Here is a 21,554-nt window from a genome sequence, read left to right as displayed (position 1 = left end):
AAAAAAGAAAGAAAAAAAACACATTCTGCTAAAACTTGGAATTTAATGAATTTTACTCACTACAGTTATACTCATTTTACATTAAAGTAAAAAAGAAAATAGCCAGGAGAGTAATTCATCTCCAGAAAGCAGTTTAAAGTTATTGTTTTTATTATTTTTGTTTGCTACCAATATTTTTATTATAAGAAATACAAAAGGTATTACAAATATACAAACTATTTTCTCTTTTTGCCTCATTCAATTTAGCTTTCACGTAAGTGAACACATTGGACAGTGATATTTCAACACCAATTTTGAAAAAAACAATGAACTTCATCATCTGACAATAAATACCTACATTTTCATTCTAGCACCCAGTAAGACATCCAGTTTCCAAAGGATTATTGGTATGCAACCCTCTGAATTTTCCAACATGTTACCTTTGCCACTGCAACAGAAACACCACTGCAGTTCTCCCTTTCCCAATAAGTCAGAGTAAGGGGCAGGTAAGAATGGCTATCTGACTTCAGAAACCTTGGGTCACAAAGCATCCCTTACTTGAGCTACTTTTAAAACCAGATTTTTAATGATAGGGTACTTAATGAAAGTTTTGGTGGTCCTTGAATGACATATTTTACATTACATATTTACCCTACTTTTCTATTCTCCTCCTCAGATAGGAAGGGTCTAGATAAACTGGCCTATATTTTCATCTGCCTCTTGGGAAAGGAGCAAGAGCATTCAGCTCAGAGCATTCTGAAGACAGTAGCCTTAGAGATAAGCTTTCTTTCTTTCTTTCTTCTTCTTTTGCTTCAAGAGGGCTTTCTGTGTGGAATGGAGGGATGGTTGCTAGAGTGAGACAGCCCTTCCCCTCTTGCTATGTCTATACCATACCTGAGGCCATTTTTCTTAGAGGGCAAAAACGTTAGAATAGGTAGGAAGGTTCTTGCTTTCAGAGAGCTGTGCTGCACCCACAGGGTGGACCCGACAGGCCAGTGTGGTAACTCTCAATCTGTGTACAGAGAAAAGAGAAGAAGCAACATCTGATACCAAGTCACCTGCCAACATTCTTATAAGACTGTGTCCCAGGCAGTGAATTTCCACACTGCTTCTTGGGTCTGCAGAACTCAAAGCACCAAAACAGAGCATTCTGTAGCACTATAAGCAAACGGAATAAGAATAATTATGCACCTTTAAGGAACATGCACCCTTATAAGTCTGTACCCTGATATGAAAATAGCAGAATGAATTTCAAGTATGAAGAAATACAGTAAAAGTGTGGCCTGTAGATGGAGAGAAAACAGCAGCCTGGAATGTGGTTTATATTCTTCATTAGTTTTTCTCTTGGTACCACAGCCAAAACTGAATGCTCTGTACAATGACTTGGTTTAAAATTCAAGATGCATACAAAGATGCTAGAGGCATTTCTAATGGGTGCCATGAGCACAGTCTGTGCCCAGCATCAGGAACCATCTCTAGATGAATGTGGCTAGGTCAAGTTGGGAGTGGTGGCCAGGCCTAGACAGGCACACCTGTGGTCCATGATGTGGAGGAAGATGGAGAGCACCATGTGGACAAGCCAGGATGGTAGCAGGGAACACTTTCGTGGTAGAAAGGAAGAGATACAGGGGACAGAGATGTAGAGGTGTGGGGATGTTGGTCATCTTGGGCTGGTTCACACAGCCTAGATGAGTATCTGATATACACAATTTCTACATTTCTAGAACCATGATTTCAAACACAGAAACTAACAAGTCAAATTTCCAAATTAGATTTTTTTTTTACTTTCAAAACATTTTCTATTATAAGTCAGAAGGAAAAAAGCTTACTGTGTGTGACAATCTTCCTGAAACCTAAGAGAAAGTTTTAACCAGGCCCTATGGCAATGCAGAAACACTAATACATTTTACAGTGAAAACCTACTTTAACACATCTCAAAATGATAATCCTATAAAACTTTCTAGTTCTGATTTGCACTCTACGCGAACCAATATTTTTCTTTTCTTAACACATACTGCTCTTCTATACCAAACACTTGCCCTTTAACCTTCAGATAAAAACCTCAAATACCAAAAATTGCAACAAGCTTTTGAGGTGTTGGGAATTGTTGGTTGTTAAAATCCCTTTTATTTTATAATAAATTATACAGGCAATCCTTGCTTTTTATTACCACACTGGATTGCTTCTGTACACAGCTAAGTTGCCTGAAGCATGGAAACTTGGACTTCTCCATCTGACACGTTCTGGAAGCCTCAAGGCACAAGCTGACAGTTCTGCTTCTACAGAAAAACTCACACTGCTCTCCTCTCAACAGTACTGCCTGTTCCCACTACTCCACATGACACCTACGAGGGCACTACATCACGTGAGGGAAGCTTCTTCATGAGGGCAGACAAGAGGAGGCACCACCCAGGCACTGGTCTCTGCCTGGCATCTATTCCGAGGGCCACCTGGCACAGTTCCTAAATTAAGGCATATCTAAAATGCTTTTCTACCTTTAGTTTTTATTTTTGCTATATTTTCACACTCTACTATATGCATATTTAATAAAAACAACTACAAAGTCCTTTATTTTAATTCCTTTACATAATGATAAAACACCTAGATACCCAAAATACTACATCTATATATTCAAATCTACTAATCATGTTACAAATGCATGCAGCTTATTTGGGGGCTTAGTCTAATTTTTATTTTCTTAGGTCCATCAATACCAGATAATGAACATTAGATGCAAAATCCTAACACTTTCTGCCTTCAGTTGTACTTTCACAGGACTAGTGTGATTCAGAAATAAATAACATACATGAATAATAATAGAAATAATTTATGCAAATGTAGAACAACTTGAAAAAAAATTCCCCACCTGTCAGGTGCTGTTCCTGGGGGTAGCTGATGCTATAAATTCCATGTACTAACTAATATATTTACTACAGGTAATAGGAAAACAAATGAATAAAAAGTGAGGAACTATGATATACATGTGTATATTTTTGCAAACACAGGATCAGAATGAAAAGATATATCATGCACTGTGAGGTTCAAGAAATGTATTACTGCCGGGATTTGTTTTATTATTCAGACTTTAAGATCAAACTGAGAGTTGTTGGTGATCACAGAAATATTGCTAGCTGATACATATTATTGCATTTCATAAAACTTAAGATTAGAAACTTTCAAGTAAGGGTACAACGGGTATCTTCAGAACTTTAACCTAAGCACATCAACGGAATTTTTCTAGGAACCACAGAGAGTTAGAAATTAAATAATTGTGTGGCTCTATGTTTGCTGATTAGTGCTATAGTCATAGTTCTTGGCAGTCAATATGTAGTTATATGACCCCTTTGAGAAAAACCTACATTTGACAATCCAAACTCCTAAAATTGAGAAAGGGTTATTTGTGTGACCAAACAACTCACACGGAAGATTCCTCTCAACATGAAAATCCCCTGCTACATGAGATAATTTGTTTACATACCTTTAATTACCTAACAAAGAAAAAGAGAGAAAAGAAACTGGAAGCTGAAGAATTGAGAGCTTTTGCCAACTGAAGACGAAGCAGAAAATAAACTTTTCAAAACAAAACTTTTCCAGGCATATCTTTCACCATCACATATGTAGAATGATGGAAAATAAAAAAATAAAAAAAAATTCCTGCAATTATACATCTTTTCTTTAAAAAAACAAAAACAGAAACAAAAACAAAAACAAAAACTGAGCTTAGCGCCTGAGAGATGCGGGGTAGACAGCTTCACACAGGGCAGCTGCTACCGCATCTCTTTTTACCCGAACTTTCGGAGAATTGTGTTGTACTTATTTATGCACAGAAGACACCCGTTTGCTTCTAGGGACATTTTTCTTCCTAAGATTTGCAGAACAGATGCCTCTGAGACAGCAGCAGGGCACTCTGACCTCAGAAAGCAGCCCGCGGGGCCGCACATCATTTCAGGCACCGGCAGGTGAGTGGGAGGCGGGGCCCCAGCCCGGCCTCGCCCACTGCCTCTCTCCTGCCAAAGGGGCGGGGCAACGAGGCAGCGCGCCCGGAAGGCTTTCAAGTGGGAGTCAAGTTTTGAGCACGAGCAAATGGGGTTCAGACTGGCCACTGTGATAACAAACCCTGGGGTGGAATTCGGCCTTTCGCATAGGGGCTTTAACTGGACTCTAGTTCCTGGGAGCAGAGGGGCGAATGAGGCGGGGGATTTCTCAGCCAGTTTCTGACTCCCCCTAGTGTATGTGGCATTTTGGTTCAGTATGAATTACTGAGACTCATCTGCTTGCCACTCAGGAGGAAAGTTGGGCAGGCACCGTCGAGTGTCTGCCACTCAAAAGGAATAAGCTGCTTTCTGTGGTGCTGTGCTAAGGAAACTGAAAAATACTGCAATATCCTTCCCTACTAAATTTCAAGTGACACTGCTGTGAGAAAGGTGACCTCTAAAATTAACTTAATCATTTGGGGTATAACAAGTCTTTAAGTAGACTTGTAAATTTAAAAAAAGGATATAAAGTTGCCAAAAAACTTCAAAAGTTAAGTATGTAGACACACTCCTAAGTTGTTATGCTTATATACTTCAGACTTTTTTTTTAAATTAGAGCTTCTTATGAATTTACATTTGTGATCCCACAAATGTTAAAATTACCTGGTCTTTTGGTATTTTAGGGCTCTTTCAATACAGCAATTTTTCAGACAAAAGTTTTGTCTACTGAATTACTGATGTGCTACTCATTTTGCTCACCTGATCTTTAAATTAGGATTTTAAAATTTAATCAATGTTGAAAGGCCACCATGCTAGGGAATTTGAAAGCAGCAGAGAGGGTATGTGTGTTTTAACTGGGGCCACTAAAGGAGTTTTATACTTCTAACGAAACTATCCTGTTCACAGATGAGGACTGCCTTTTTAGTAACTAAGCCTGTTTTAATCTAGAAAAGTAAGGTAACTGGGTACTTCAAAAATTTTTTCTTGACTGAATGAATGACTAGGCTTTCTTTACTTAAATGATCAAAATGGGTGTATTATCCATCCTTAAGCACAATTTATTTGCAGACAATTGTTCAGAACCTAGGTAACAAGTAAAATATTGAAGTTACAGAACATTATAAAGACTATTAATTATCCCAAAAAACAAGTGCTAGGAAAGAGTTAAATATGCGCAGAAAAATAAAGTTAGAATGAAACCTCTTTTAGAAGTACCTCTTTAGTCTTCATCAGATTTGTTTTTCTCTAAAAGTGCCACCTTGTGGAATATACCGGAATAAAACAAGAAAGCTCATCTCTTAGGACAGTGTGAATGTTTAGAAAGACTTTTGCAAGAAAAGTCACCTTCCTTTCCTACCATATTAACTTCAAATTGCTGTAATAGTATTTCAGCAGATGCTCGAAAAGAGCCTATATTTATTTTCAGGTAGCTCTTGTTTTCTTCCTAAGGCTAGACAAGGTAACAATATGTTGAAGGAAGTCCACTTCTACTCATTTAGCTAAACGTTATCACTTCCTGGAAATGCTAAGAAATAGAAAACATTTTGAAAAGCTGATTGGCACTTCATTAAGAAAATAAAAATCCCCAGAAAGGCTACTTGAGAAAAAACGTGTAAAAATTGGACCCCTTCTGTTTTTACATTTCTGTTGCTTACAAAGGTCAGAAGATAGAGAGGCCAAAGGATTATTTTTGGTTTATTTTCTGAAAAAGTACAAGATAGAAATGCTTGAGATATAGGGATGTATTAAAATTGGGTTGTGAATTGCATTGATATAGAAAGGGAGTAAATAAGAAATGAAAATGCTAGTTTCTCATGCTTTTGAGGAAAACAGCATTTCTAATTACTCTAAGGACTTACATTTCTTGGCACACTTTGGTAGCCTCAATAAGTTTTTCCACTGTGGAGAAGGAACATGTAAATATCTTCCTAATTATATGCCCAAATATACTTAATGGACATGATAAATGGTTTTGGGTAAGGTTCACAATTTTTCAAAAGTATTGGTGGCATAGGAAACACATGCCTTTTAAAAATTTATTTTTTCAATGAACATTCTTAGGCATGTGTGAGAAGTATTGCTTCATGTGGTTGCCTCTTCCCTTGAAATGGGAAAAAAAGTACAGGTAATTTAGTTTGCTTGGGACAGCTTCTCCATAACATTTGTTTTTGACCATATTAATCCCACAGTTACCAGATGACCTTAGTATAAATTCTTACAATATATTTGTTCATAAAGAATATATCCTTCAAAATATATATAGCTTTGAAACTACCCTTTAAATACCTTCATTTTCTCCAGAATTTCCTTTATCTATTGCCCACTGTTTTATGAATAATTTTTAAAGCCTTAGAAATCATACATCTTTATCTGTCACAATGTGAAACATGCATTCTTTTGAATTATATAAATATCTAAGAGTTTATAATAACATTCCAATATTTTCTTTCCAGGGTAAATATTCTGTAGTTTCTATACTAACATAATTAAGTAATTATGGTGGCATATTAACTTTTAACATTATTTTTTCCTAGACTCAACTATGCAATTAAAGCCTGCTTTTGGAAAATGTAAGACACTCTCATGTGCTTATCATAAGAATAGTCAAATTGTTACTTAAAAGAAAAGCAATATTTTAGAAGAATTTTAATATGTTTATGATATTAGGAAGCTTACATAATTTAATTTCCACAATGGAACAATAATGGCCATTACTGACTTTAATAGGCACCACTTTTAAAAGAAGCAGCTACAGTTTCTTAAACACTCACTTTAAATACATAATTTAAAGTTCAAAATGTTTGGTACTATTTAAGAGTTTTCTCATCAAGATGGATAGTACATTCTGCAGAGTCAAACTATACATTTCTCTATAGAAAAGAAACATGCTTTATTTAAGATAGGAACATCTCGTGCCTTCTGAAGCTTTCATTTTTATTTAACACAATGCTGAGATTCTATTCTTAGGTGAATAATTTTCAACTATTTTTAGTAAGTCACCTGGGGCTAAATGAAAAGTCTGCCATTCACAGTGTGTGCTTCCTGAGAGAAAATCATGAGAATACAGGGGGCTGAAATGGCCCCAAGCTTTCTTCCAAAACAGGTTCTTTGCACCTTGAGTTCCCATCCACTTCAAAGGAGGGACAAAGTGGGAGGCTCCAACCCACTGGGTTCTTACAAGTGCTTAGAAATTGTATTTTTAAGATTAGGTCCTTTTTATTACCCTTTGCCATGGGATTTCTTATGAAAGCTAAATGGAAAAGTTTCTCTTTTTCTCTTTTTATATGTAGGTTGTTTTGACTCCACCCTGTGCAACAGTTCCCAAAATGCCTGAGCCGCCAGAACCAAACATCAAACAGAAACTAGCAGGGACATTCTTGTACTGGTCCTACTATGAAATTCAAACATGATTTCAAATCTGTCACAATATTTTAACTTGCTATGAGCTGCTTCAGTGTAACCTTGGGGCAATATGCCCTTTTCAGTTCACCACTGCTTAGCTTTTGGTAAAGATGTTTGAAACCATATGTTACAGAAGAATAAGCTGTAGTCACTAAGTTCTTACTCTACTATCTGCTTCAAAATGCCCTAACGGCAAGACTGCTTGTGTTGGATCTGGATTTCAGAAATGGCGAATCTGGACATAAAATACATAAATCAAGAGAGTATTCACTCAAATGCAACAACTACACCGATGGAAGAACTGGGGACAGATTTTTACAAAGTTCAGAGAGGCTGAGATGCCCTTTCATTCTGTGTCATCAGAAGATAATCTGCCAACGATTGAATGCCAGAATGTTTGTGCTTTAATTTTTCTTCATAAGCACTGCCTAGAAATGAGTCAAAAGCAGATGCTAGGAATAAAAGTTGAGCTCTCTACTCATTTAAAATTCTAAAGAATGCTGAAAAATTCCAGTTCAGAACAGCTGCATTTTTCTTGAGTGAACTTATGAAAACACTTTTACAACAGCAAAAACTAAAGCTATGTTCACTCTAGCCATGAATACTAACCAAAAAGCTCAGATGAATCAGTGCAGTGAGTTTTTAAATTCAATTTGTAGGCCCTAGCAAAAATGTCTTTGTATTTTGACCCTCGATCAAAGGAAAGGCAGAACTCACTTTTCCATGTGAGTAGACCTGACCTTGAATGCTGTGGATTCATTATATCTCAAGCATTTATAGTACTGACAACACCTAATCAGTGTTGTCACAACGAAAGTAGAAAACATTTGTATGGCCCATCTCCTTTATTATCTTGCTCTAGAAAACAATGTTCCTGTTCCTCAAGCTACTGAATTAGAACAATGTTAAGTAGTACAGCAATTAAAAAAGAATAGTTCCCAACCCCAAAAGCTCTTCAGGAGAAACATCTCCTAGTTTTTTCTCTTGTTCAAGATAGTCATATATCACATTAAGCTGCAAAGAATTCAGTACAACTTAATAATGCATAAACATCATCTGAATTATTTTCTGAGTGCAGCAACCTCCATTCTTTGAAAATCCTAACCCTAAACATAATCTAACTGTTGCATGATCTAACTGTTGCATGCACTCTGAGTCAGAAAGCACAGGTGGCTAAACTTTCCAAAAGATACTTTCTGTGTCCTCTGGTTACTAGAGCCAACTGAGCACTAAACCACTTATAAGGCAGAGATGGTATGAAATATAAAGGACTGTAGAGAAAACAGTAAGAGAAAAAGGAAAAGCTGTTTACAATGCCCAGGCCAGGCTGGCTCTGTAGAGAGCAGGAGTGAGCACAAGGCACTAGAAATAAGCACAGCCTGGGGGATGGAGAAAAGATCATTTGATAGAGTAAATGTATGGCCCTAAAACATAGCTAAAGACATACCCTCAGGTAAAGACACTGAAAATATCTTCTATAAAAATGTAATTCACAAAGTAACAGTTTATAGCAATCTGTGTGCTGGTGATAAAACAAAACAAGATCCTACTCATTATTTAGGTAACAAAAGTAAACACCAGGTAGAAGGACTGCATTAGAGAACATATGTGACCCTGTTAGGTTTGCAGAATTGAGGCCATAAACCATAATCTGAGACTGCGAATTTATGAAAGGTTCATTGAAAGCAAGCAAACAGGTGGTGCATGGGAACAGCTTAAGCAATCTGTTATTAGTTATACAATGGTTGCAATATATTTCAGAAGTGCCGGGAGATAGACAAGATGGATACTTTGCCAACAAGGCAGTGTGTGGCAGAAAGTACAGTGTAATAGATGAGGAAAATTTCAAGGCCACTCCTGCCTCTAGTTAGAGAGAACTACTCTCCAAACCAAAACAGGAAAGAGTTTCTGACAAATTCCTAAAAACAAAAACAAAATAACAACAACAAACAACAACAACAACAACAACAACAAAAAGGGAAGAAAGGAATTTCAAACCGGAAATAAAGGCTTTCTATTCTTTTTTTTAAAATCTATCTGAGGTACACTCCCTAAATCTATAGCAAGTAATAAAAAGCTTACAGGCTATTTTCCAAAAGAAATGATAAAGCATGATATCATACAGAAGGTTAAAATAGACTTACAACAAGTAAATTCAGCATTTTGAAGACTAAATAGAATGCATGCACATCTCTTAAAATATACTAGAATTTTTTCTCCTTTTTGCTGTGTGTATAAAACTTCATCTTTTACTGCTAGCAAATTTACTGCTTTTGGCCAGAAAAGAAATGCTGAGGACATGGGGTTAACTTTCTAATTTGAGAAGACTATTTTGGTGAATCACCTTCAGTGAACAAATGCCTGTTATTTACTGACCACCTTGAGTCTTTAAAATTGAATTATTCTTGTCGTTTACAAAAAGTAACACTTTAAAAGATCACAGAATCTCTCACATACACACACACACACACACACATGCACACACACACTCAAAAGTACCAAATCAGGCCCGGCAGCTGCAGAGAGATTACATCATAACTCAGCTGTGCCTGGATTACCCACTCCACACTGGCAGCATTCAAGGTTAGAAAAATCAAATGGCAGCACAATTGGTCAGCAGCTTCTCTTCTTCTGGAATTTTTCCAGGTTCTTGAAACAAACAGACAAACAAACAAACAAATGAACATAAAGCTGCAATCACTCTTGCATTGATTTCAAAACAGTAAACTAGGCGGTTTCCTTGGAGAAGCAGAGCCTGTCCAGAAGACAGCAGCTGGAAGGCCTCCAGATAGCAATCCTCCACAGCTCTGTAGGGCTTGCTCAGGGGGACCCATAAGCCACCAAGGGTGTTCTCCGCAGGATCAGCTTAAGGCAGCTGCTGAGGCCTCAGGCTGTATTCAGCTCCGAGGTGTTCTGGCTGGGCGGCAGGTGGGAATCCAGGTTTTCTTTGCACCTTTCCAGGTCCTGGAAGTATGGGTGAGACAGGGCACTGTAGGCAGATATTCTTTTGGCTGGGTTAAATGTCAAACACTTCTGTAATAAAGAAAAAAATAATTGGTTGATATACAACACATCAATGTAAATAATGTACTTACAGAGTTATCCCTTTATTCACTGTCATATGTTAAGCGCATCTACAGTGGGAATGAGTATTTATTTAAAGGGACACTAAATAATATGGAGACAGTACTCATATATATCCCTAATGTATAAAATGCCCCTCAGGAGAAGACCCTTTTGGGTGCCTATGGACTGTTTCCTGCCCAGGATTTCTCACTAAGCCATTAAAGTATGCATATAACTTTATTTAGTAATTCTTCCAGTGCTAGCAAACTTAGTGCTACAGTCGGAGACTTCACCGTAACTTCTTATCCTGCCTCAAGGCTACACCACTCAGAGACAGGGCTAGCTTCCTTTTAATTAATACCAAGGTGCCACATGGCTAGCAGTAGCTCTCTCAGGGGACCATTAGATTCAGTTCGAGTCACTAAACTCTATTCCAGGCTGACGGCTCAAGTGTAGGGCTACCAAGGTGAATGAGCTGGTGCCTGCGCTTAAGAAGCTCCTGGTCCTAGTCAAGTGGTTTGGGCAGTTTGGCTGAGCTACTGAGGTAGAAGGTGAAAGGAGGGAAAGGGAAACCTTTGCAGTAGCAGCAATCTCTATTCCCAAACTGTCCATACCTAAATTAGTTAGAATGTGTCCCTAATTTCAGTCTCATTTCCACCCCTACCTCAGGTAATCTTGTTACTCAAATCCTCCTCCTCTCCTTCCATCAACGCCTCCTGCTGGGTGCCTAGCAGGTGGCAAGCACTAATTAGTGATGAGTAAGACCTCCTCATTGCCACAGGAGCTCACAAGTAGCAGGGAAGCCACACTGGCTTCTCCATCCTAAAGTGAACTGGGTATATGAAATGTCTGTGCATTCCAGTCTTCTATGTAATTTACAGACTTTACATTATCATGGTTAATGGAAGACCTCTTCCACTTAAGAGGTCTGCATAACCATGATATTAATAGGACTCCTGCTCACAGTCCTAGTCAGGTTCCAACTGGATTAGGGACCTCTCTAATATTCTATCGAAGGCTACTGACCTAGAAAAACAAATACAAACAGAAAGTTCTATGTGTAATTTCAGGCAAATTCTTGGGTCCTCTGAAATCTGACTTATCCTGAGATCCCATCAGTCCATAGTTGCTAGCCTCCCTATAGGATCTTCCGAACATCAAGAGCTAAAGCGCAAGTGGAAGAAAGAGCTTGTCTGTAGAAAGGTTCCAACTGTCTCTAACAGCAAGAAACATCTCTAGAAAAGCTTTGCAAGGGCTGAATTCCCAAAGGACCGGAAAGCAGGGGCAAAATTCCTGAGCCTGAGTTCTCTTTTCCCAGAGTCCAAGAAGGAGAAAATTAGGTAGTGGCATTTAATCTCCAGGACATAGGAAAGAAGAGAAAAGAGCTGTGGGAATACATTCACAATACAGAGACATGTCTCTAGAGGATTATGTGAGAGGAAGCCCTTTCCTCACAGCTACACTGACGGCTTAAAGCTGGGAAGAGGGTGGAGAGAAGGAGAACACCTTAGCCAAATGTGGGGTGTGGGAGAATCTCAAGTTGGAAGTCTTAATACATTTTGTCCTATAGAAATATGGTTAAAAAAAAGGTGTTTAAGTTCTATTATTGCTCTACTTCAGGAACAAGGTTGCCAGGTTGAGGGTTAATTAAAAAACTTTGTGTTAATAATATTGTTTCTGCAAGAAAATTTAGTTTAATTGCCAAATAGTTTACTTATAAAATGAGCTTTTGGAATCACAACTTACTCAAGAGTTGGATACTATGGTAGATAACATTTAGTACATATTCCCTTTTCTCTCCCCTCTCACCACAGGGGGAGCATTCTTTCCTCCATTCAAGTTGGCCTTAGGCATGGAACTTGCTTTGGCCAATGGAACATGGGCAGAGTGGAGGGTACTTCCAAGTATGGACCTTCAGGGGCATTGTATATTTCTGCTTGCCCTTCTGGAGCATCGATACCTTCTATCATGAGAAAAACATGCCCCAGTGCTGCTGCCTCTCTGGCATGGGCCCCAGCATGAGACACATGGAGAAGACCTGTGCTTCACCCACGGGCAGATGCAGATATCAAAGGCTGTTAATTCAGGAGGTAAAGGAGACACTCATTACTCACTGGGTTTCAGACATCAAGAACAGCCCAACAGGTACACTTTTCTACCTATTGTTCTGGCCTCCAAGTATAGGAAATTATGTATATGGTTGAGCATTAAGAGTCTCAGAGCACAGAAGTCCTTATTTTCAGTGAGGTATTTTATATGTCCCCGGCACACTAAATACTTATTAAATAAATCAGCAACTAGAAGAAGTATTGCTATATAGTTCTTCTGGAAAAACATCTCCCCAAAGTTGTGAATGTTTAAGAAAAGGTACATTAAAATGACAAACAAATTACTTAAAGTAGCATGAAACTGTAAGAAAGGAAACATAATATTTACTTCTAAAGAAACATATGTCAAAGTGAATTGAGAGGCTTCTAAACCTGCATTGAAATAAACATTCAAAGATGGCAGATTTAAAAAAATGTGGATCAGAAAGACATTCCAGAATCAAAAGCCACCAGCTGCTACAAGTGTGAAAATGAAACCTCTGGAGGGACTGTTGCCTCCTGCTCCATGTGGCTGTGGCATGTGATGCCTATAGCAGCTACTGAACTGATATTTGTGCCCACCACCCAGTCTGGGAAGGGCAGGTGTCTCACTGGCACAGTGCAGACGAGCTTGACATCAGAAAAACTTACCAGAAGTAGGTCTTTGCCTAGTTCATCGATATCTGTTACAAACTTCTCAATTGGTTGGGCAGATTTTGAATGAAAAGCCTGCCTGGGAAGGGCAACATCTCTAGGCCAGTCTTCTTCTCCTGGGAGTCCAATTACGCTACAAAAGAACCACACATGGACATAAGCATTAGCTACTATGCAGAAGCTGTTTTCTCATCAATTTCCAGAGAAAGGCAAAATCTAAAGGGGAGACATGGGGGGCAGAGTCCCAGGAGACCTTCACTTTATCACTGGCAGGGTCTCTGTTTATCTCTGTCCTACTGCAATATGGTGGTCATGGGGGAGAGGGTAATCTCACAGAAGAATTGTAAAATTCAGTGGGAGGAGATAAGAGATTGCTCTGGTAGCAGACACTAAATGTAAGGGATGATGTAGAAATAGAAAATATATTACCAGGCAGTAAGCTCTGACTTAGTGACAAAGCAGGACTTATTGTATTCAGAGGAGACCCATACTGGTACATATCTTCCTTTATGTCCAAGAATGCTTTTTGTGTTTTGATCGAACACCCCAGTATTGACATGATTTTATGATGCTCATCCAACATGGTTTATTAACATATCAATTTGGTTGCATTTTTGGTTAAAGAGTAATTCCCTACATATTAAATATATACATTAGAATCAGAAGGAAAAATGAGGCTAAAACGTGTTAGTCCTGCATTATACAAACATGATTTTATAAAAGGAAGTCTGTGGTATTCCAAAGTGAGCAAACAGTAAATTAAAAGACTATTATTTATATTTCCCCTGAAAACCATTCTGGGATCAGAAATGTGGAAAGAACAGCAAGTGATAAGCACAGGCTTTGGAAATAGGCAGATTTGGGTTCAAATCCTGCACCTGCCACTTACTGGCAGGTAAGGACAAATTACTTAACATCTATGATCCTTAGTGTCTTTATGTATACAATGATAATAACTTACAGTTGTAATGAGGATCAGTTACACTTTATTTAAATTTATAGTAATATATAAATTTATAATTTAAAGTACATAGCACAGCACCTGATATACATCACACACAGTCAATTATCAATCAATACACTGCCGACTATTATTATAATTAGAAAATGTTATTAATACAAGATGCATAGGAAATACATCACTACCACACTTAAAATATGAACTGCTTATATCTATGTATAACTTAAGATTCTTTAAAAAATTAATGGGTCAATGGACTTACATAACTTATACATTGTATAGATATTATTTATAGTTTACATATAGGTAATAAGTAGGTTTGAACAGAGAAAATCAGAGGATGCAGGGACTTCTTTCTCACACAGACTGTATAACTCTGAACCAAAAATAAAATCATAGTTTAGTGGACGGGGTACATAGCTATTCAAATACTGGAACAAATAATTTTAACTACAGTTAGAAATTGTGCTGGCCCACATTAGGGTCTTCTGCTTGGCCTCTACTTGTTGGGACTAAGGCCCAGGAAGAGGTGTTCTTATGAATGTACTTCCAGATTTCAGGAAGATGTGGTACAGGTCTCAAGATCTGTAGCACTTCATTTCCCCTTCCCTCACCTACACAGAGCCCAGGCCATAGACTTCAGCTGGGAAGATACCCCTGTCATCATGGCTTCTCTGCCTGGGTGTCTGGGGAAGACACTGTAATTCGGCCTCTATCAGGCATACTGAGAGAGCTACATTACTGAGGCAAAGACAGATTCATGGACATATTTACTAGAAGCAATAAATAGAAATGACAATGAGCAATATATAGATTTGTTCAATAGTACAGCCTACAATAGAAGTAAAAAGAAAAAAACCAAAAATACCACTATTAATTATGAAAAGAAATGCACGTGTAAGTGTCTGGATACAATGGGACAGGGCAGAGGAGGGAATGAAAAATGCTTGTTAGAGAGCTTTAAAAATTTCCTTTCATTCCTTTTTAGTTTTCAGGTCTATGTGTATCAATATTTTTGTGTATATTCACCAGTCAGCTATAAATTGATTATATTAATAACTCCTAGAAATATTTAAAATCTTTTTTATTTGTGGCTTTGAATGTATCTACATCTAATTACATCTTGCAAGTATATGATCAACTGAATGCCAAAAGCCTTCAGAGGAACAGCACATCTCTGTATGCGTGTACATATACAAATAACTTTATATAATTTTATATAAAATTTTAAACAAACACATAACTATATATATAAAACTTTAAGTCTATCACCTCCTCTGATTCCTGTAACAATTTCCTAAGACATATAAGTCAGGTGTTATTAGTCTCATTTTATAGATGGGGAAATTGAGAATGAGGAATAAAATGAACTGCCAAAGTTACAGATAGCGAGCTCAGTCACAGAGTCCAGAGTGAGTTCCGTTCTCTCTATTCCAATATTTTATTTCCATTTAGCTATGACATCATTCTTAAAAATGCTCTAAGATGTCACAGGCTAAAACTATGGTTTCACTTTTAATACTTGCTATTACTTGAAGGCTTAAATCTTCCTAAACACAGAAATGTTTTTCCCTTTAAGAGTATGTGAACATGGACCAGGTGGGGTGGCTGTAATCCCAGCAGTTTGGAAGGCCGAGGCAAGCGGACCACTTGACCCCAGGAGTTCAAGACCAGCCTGGGCAACATGGTGAAACTCCATCTCTATAAAAAATATAAAAATTAGCTGGTTGTGGTGTCCTGTGCCTGTAGTCCCAGCTACTTGGGAGGCTTAGATAGGAGGATTACTTGAGCTCGGAAGGCCAAAGCTTCAGTGAGCCAAGATCGCACCACTGTACTCCAGCCTGGACAACAGGGCAAGACCTTGTCACCAAAGAAAAAAATAAAAAAGAGTATGTGAATATGGCTTTCCTTAAAAAAAATTTGGTTTCATGTCCAGAATGAACTTTTATGGCCCATATATGTGTTGTGAAATTCTGATAGGTCCATTAAAAAATGCTTGCATTTAATTCCACTATTTGGACAGCTGAATATAAGCCTTAAAAGTTGACATTTATACTGGCAAGCCCAACAGGGCACAAAATCTATAAATGGCAGCGATGGAGGAGACAGAAATATTTTTTCAAGTACTTCAGCAGTGACACTAGGGTGCAGCATTGTCCCTTTTCTCTGGCAAGGTAATGCATTCAGAGGAAACAGAACATAATTTTGATGAAACAATGCCAGAAACCACAAAGTAAAATCTAAAGGCACAAACCATAGAACTCTACAGCTTCTTTGCTGTTGGCAACCTACGATTGTCAGGACTTTGCCAAAAGCAGAACTGGCTTTTCTTTGGAAGCAGGTCAAACATGCCGGTCAAATGTTCCTTCTGGTCCATTTCACTGGCCTCATGTACTAAGGGGGCACTAACAATGTTAACAAGATTGCAGACATCAGTGCTGGAGGTAGACACAACTGTCAGGTAGTATAAATAAGGGAGAGAAGGTGATGGCCTTCAAGTCCTGGCAAGCTGACTTTAGTCAAGATTCTCTTTCCTTTTAACAGAAGGTCATCAGTATGTCTGCTTTCCCTAGTTTCCTCTTTATGATCACATGCACACAAAATATATTCAACAGTCATGGGGAAAAATAGATGGGAGTTCATCATTGAGTGATTAAAGAACTTGCCATTCAGAAGCAGGGGTAACATGAAGGCTTTGTGTTGAATTTATCCACTGTACAGAGTGGTCAGTAGTAGGAGCAGTAGCATCACCTGCCCTGGACCCAGGAAGCCCCCAGGCATAAAAAACTAGCAAATGTTATTCAGGCCTTAAAGCTACTATGTTCTGACTCAGCAGTAGCACTGGCATTAACAGAAGTCTAGCTGCTTCTAGTCACTAAAAGCACAAAATCAGGTTCCAGTTTTATTAATTGTTTTAAGTAGTCACGCTTGGGTAGACAGTGCTGATATGAAAATCTGTTCTTTAGGGGTGTTTTTTTTTTTTTGCAGTCTTACAGACTTTGAATTTCATAAAAATCACTGGGATTCCTATAAAATGTCACAGACCAAAGATCAGGGCTATTTTTGGTCTAGAACTCCCACTTTTTTCCTACTCCACTCCAATTTGGATGGGCCTTTCAAACACAAAAACCCAAAAAAGGATGCCACACTGCATGCTTTGTCAGAAGAAGTGCCCCAGTTACATTCTAGAAACATGAATGCATACATGCATGAACATGCAGACACGAATGAAACTATGTAAATCATCAAGGAGCGATGTAACTGAAACCAAAGAATTTGAGCACAAGAAAGGATCTTATAGAGAATTTAAGTCAGAGTTTCATTTCTGAGATGAAGTTAAGGAAATAAAAGGTTAAATAATTAATGATGAACTCTAATAGTAACAGTAATAGATAACTTTTTAAAGTGCTTACTATGTGCCAGGCACTGTGTAAGCCCTTCACGAGGTGTTTTAAATGACTTTCTCAAAGTTGCAGAGTTATTTCGCCAAAGACTTGGGGTTCTCATTTTCTATTTTGGTGCTCCAAAGAAAAATGAGATGTGTAGCATACCATCCTTTGCCCAGGAAAACAAAACAAAACAATGCAGAACCAACCTGGGTGACCAAGGATACTCAGTGGGGACACGAAGCTCACTGGACAAGGATGGGTACTTGGTCACCAGGCATCCCATCTCTGATGGTGGGTGCTTTTGAAATGACCACAAGCAGAAAATGTATTTGAACTAAAGAACTGGAGCTCAGCCACACGAAGAAAGAGGAGCAGCAAAAAGATCCACACAAGCAACATACAAGCTTCCAGAGCAGAGCAGTTAGGGCTCTGCATAAAACGGCACTTCTACCATGTCTCCACTCACCACACAAATAGTAACACTGTCTGCAGCAGCTGCTTGAAGTAAGAAAGACAAGAGATAAACACATGATATGCATGTCAGAGGAAAGTCACTGTAAATGTTTTAATGCTATAGACACTGGTGTAAAATTATAATTATTACTTACTCCAAGATTTTTCCTAGTTGATCAACATCTGAACTTCCACGAAAAAGAGGCCTAAAAGAATAAAGACACATTTTAAATAAGAAATGTTCTCAGATTACATTTCAATCATATTTGCCATTATCATTGTTTCACAGGAAGCAAAATATTCTTTATGGGTTGGGAAGAAGTAAAAAAATTGAGACATTTTTCTTTGGTAAGTGAAGGTTTTCCCTGCATTTCACGTATGGGTTAGGATCTCTCATGAATACCTGGTGGTAGATGAATTCCATGTTTTACAATCACGGGCATTCTGTTTGCAGTCATTCTAACAACAGTGCTACCGTCAAATTCAGTTCCAGGTTTCAAAGATCTGCTTAACTTCGTGATAAGGTGGAACATACCACCATCCTAGTCTCGAACCATAAATAGGTGAGATTCTTTGATATTTCTCAGAGCACTTTTTCCATACTACTCTGCTATCAGAGTACTTCCTCATGGGTCTCTCTCCTTTCATTTGTCCTCAATGCTGCAGTGAACCACCTCTGGGTCTATTTTTCTAATTATACCACTTTTCTTCCTCCCAATATTATGGCAGCTAACCATTACAAGTTCTAAATCTTAACTCTGGGCTTTAGAGGCAATTGTGTCTGCTTCAAACACACAGCCTTCCTTGTCTACATTGAGCATTTAACTGGCAATTAAAAAAGGTCATTTTGTGACATTTCTGGCATTTCTCCAAGAAGATCAAGTAGCCCCTTGAGGGAGGAGACTTCTCTAGGTTTCCCTATAAATCCCTGCCATAGAGCTTTACTCTGACAGATGCAGTTACTAAACATTTTATTTGATTTTGCATACACCTATGGTACACAAGTAAACGTTCCCTGATTCCTTCCTCAACAAATGCCATAAACAGGTAATTTTCAACATTAATGTATTAAAATAGTTGTAGTCTATTATCAGGTATCATATCTCTTTTTATATTATATATCAAATTATACAGCCTTAAACTTGACCTCTTAAATATTTTCTGTGCACAATAAATGAACTCACTATATATGGCCATATATGGAGAATCCTGCAGTCATAGCATTTCAGTGGTTAGAACACACCTTAACGTTTCTCAACCATACTTTCTATGAATGTTACTATTCCTGAAAATAATGATTTCCAAATGCAGTGGAAAAGAATTTACTTATGGCAAGGTGATGGGCTGAATTTTTTCCCCCAAATTCATGTTGAAGCCCAACTCCCAAGATCTCCAAATTTAACTGCATTTGGAGATAGAGCCTTTAAACAAATAATTAAAATAAGATAGGGTGGGCCCTAATCAAATCTGGCTGTTTTCCTTGTAAGAAGAAGCCATTTGGACACAAAGAGACATCAGGGGTGCAAATGCACACAGAGAAATAAACATGTGAGAACCATGAGAAGATAAGCCTAAAAGAGAGCCCTCAGAAGAAACCAAACCTGCTGACACCTTCATCTTGGACTTCCAGCCTCCAGAACTGTGAGAAAATAAGCTTTTGTTGGTTAAGCAATCCAGTCTGGTATTTTGTTGCGGCAGTCCTATAAAACTAATATAAGCCACCTGCATATCACTAATGCAGCCAAATTCATAAAGAATCACGAAGTTGCGCTCTAAAAGACATCTTGACAGGTCTTAAAAGATGACAAGGTGAGAAGTCCAAGTTTTTTTCTAAAACTTCCAAAAAAAGGCAAAAAATGGAATCTTAACAATTATAATTTATTGAGCATGAATGTTGTATCTGGCCTAGTGCCAAGTGCCCCAAACATAATCTCATTTGATTCTCACAAAAATTCCAGGAGAAATGTAGTAGTATAATCATCCCTATTTTCAGATGAGGAAACTGAGTACTGGAGATGTTACATGGCTTAATTAAGGGCATAATATTCCCCTCTCCTTTTATTTCTTTTTAGTTAACACGTTGATTTTTCAAGATTTTTTTTTGACTGGGGAAAGGGTCTGTTTGGCGATGGACCGTCCTGGGAGTGAATCTCTATTTAGCTGTTTCTTCCTGTATGATCTTAGGAAAGTCTCTTAATTTCTTTGACTTAGTTGCTTCATTTGTAAAATGGAAATAATGATACTTACCTCATAGGATCAACTAAGTGAGATTATGAATATATCTCATCTACTAGAATGCCCAGCTTATAGCAGAGTTACAATTAAGTGGTAACTAAACACACACACACACACACACACACACACACACACACACACACACACACATCTCTCTTATTCCTGGCCACTATTATACAGATAATCATGTAAAGTATTTCACACAGTGAAGTAGAAAGGAAGGAACCATTTGCCACCATGTGGTGAGGTCCAAGTCACATTTAAGTCTAACAGTCTTTCCTCTGGGGTCACTAAATATTGCTTACATGTTACAGCTCTTACAACTTTATCAAGAAAAGAATTTTCTAAAGGATGAATGCCACATTTTTCAATAAGGATTAATTAATTCTGAATTGGCAATATCACTTCCTGTATGCAGTTTTGCAAAAAAAAACCAAAAAAAACAAAAACAAAAACCTCACCAAGTATTTAAGTCTATCAGTGAGATAAATTTTCTCAGGTCAAATTACCAAGGGGACTAAGTTTCAGATTATATGCCTTTTTAAAAAAACAACTCAAAAATGCATAGATATCATTTGTAATCTCAGTAACAGTGGCAAACAACATTTAGAAGTTGGGTATGTTTTTTAACAGATGAGAAGTGTATACTGGTATGTCTGTTATAGAAAGGAAATGATTCATGCATAACAGGGGATGAAAGTTTCATTTAGTTACAATAATTTCATTGTACTCAAAAGACAAGGAAGTCATGGGTTAACCTATAGAACACCTTTGTAACCTGTATTTGACCTGCAGCTATGCTCTGACAGCTATTTTTCTTGATTAGTGGAAGAATTTTCCATGTTCATAAAGTGATCTTTCAAAAAAATATTACTGGAGAATATCTATTATTTTATACTCATTACCACATTCTATTCTAGAGTTGTTATCAGTTAAGTTAAAATTGTTAACTTATCACCTTACAATTACCACCTATTCAAATAACTGGATGAAGCAGAAAATCAATTAACTGATCTACTTAGTACACACTAATTGACTGATTACCCAGTAAGTACATACGGCTGTAATTGGTGCTGGGAAATACTAAAAAATACATATATAAAAAATATACATTATATTTCAAAGTATATAATTATAATGTATGTAATATACATATAATGTAAGTCATATGATATACATATAATATGTATTTATACATTAATAGCAGGAGACAAGGAGACAAGATATACAAATGCAGAATCACCGAATAGAAGTTTACCTCATTTTACCAGTGGGAGACAGAAGTCGCGGTAATCATTACATCTTAATAGAATGTTAGGAAGTGGTTTGATTAACTTACTTTTACAGATAGGAA

At 37.6% G+C, this 21,554-nt stretch overlaps 1 protein-coding gene across 4 annotated transcripts in view; it reads right to left on the bottom strand.

Moving 5' to 3' along the window:
• Positions 1-35: 35 nt before the first annotated feature.
• The window catches only part of CDK6 (cyclin dependent kinase 6), a 232,455-nt gene continuing 210,936 nt past the window's right edge, over positions 36-21,554 (bottom strand). For all 4 annotated transcript variants that reach the window (XM_031013016.3, XM_055346580.2, XM_055346582.2 and 1 more), the window contains exons 6-8: positions 18,121-18,171; positions 13,160-13,295; positions 36-10,388 (exon numbers count right to left, since the gene is read on the bottom strand). In XM_031013016.3, coding sequence (XP_030868876.1) covers positions 10,242-10,388; positions 13,160-13,295; positions 18,121-18,171 — 334 coding nt within the window. In that variant the 3' untranslated portion in view covers positions 36-10,241. The remainder of the gene's footprint in view (positions 10,389-13,159; positions 13,296-18,120; positions 18,172-21,554) is intronic.

Source organism: Gorilla gorilla, chromosome 6 (assembly GCF_029281585.2).
Source record: "Gorilla gorilla gorilla isolate KB3781 chromosome 6, NHGRI_mGorGor1-v2.1_pri, whole genome shotgun sequence".
In the NCBI taxonomy this organism is placed as follows: domain Eukaryota; kingdom Metazoa; phylum Chordata; class Mammalia; order Primates; family Hominidae; genus Gorilla; species Gorilla gorilla.
The sequence above is the reverse complement of the archived record's forward strand: the minus strand, read 5'-3'. Positions and strand labels throughout refer to the sequence as shown.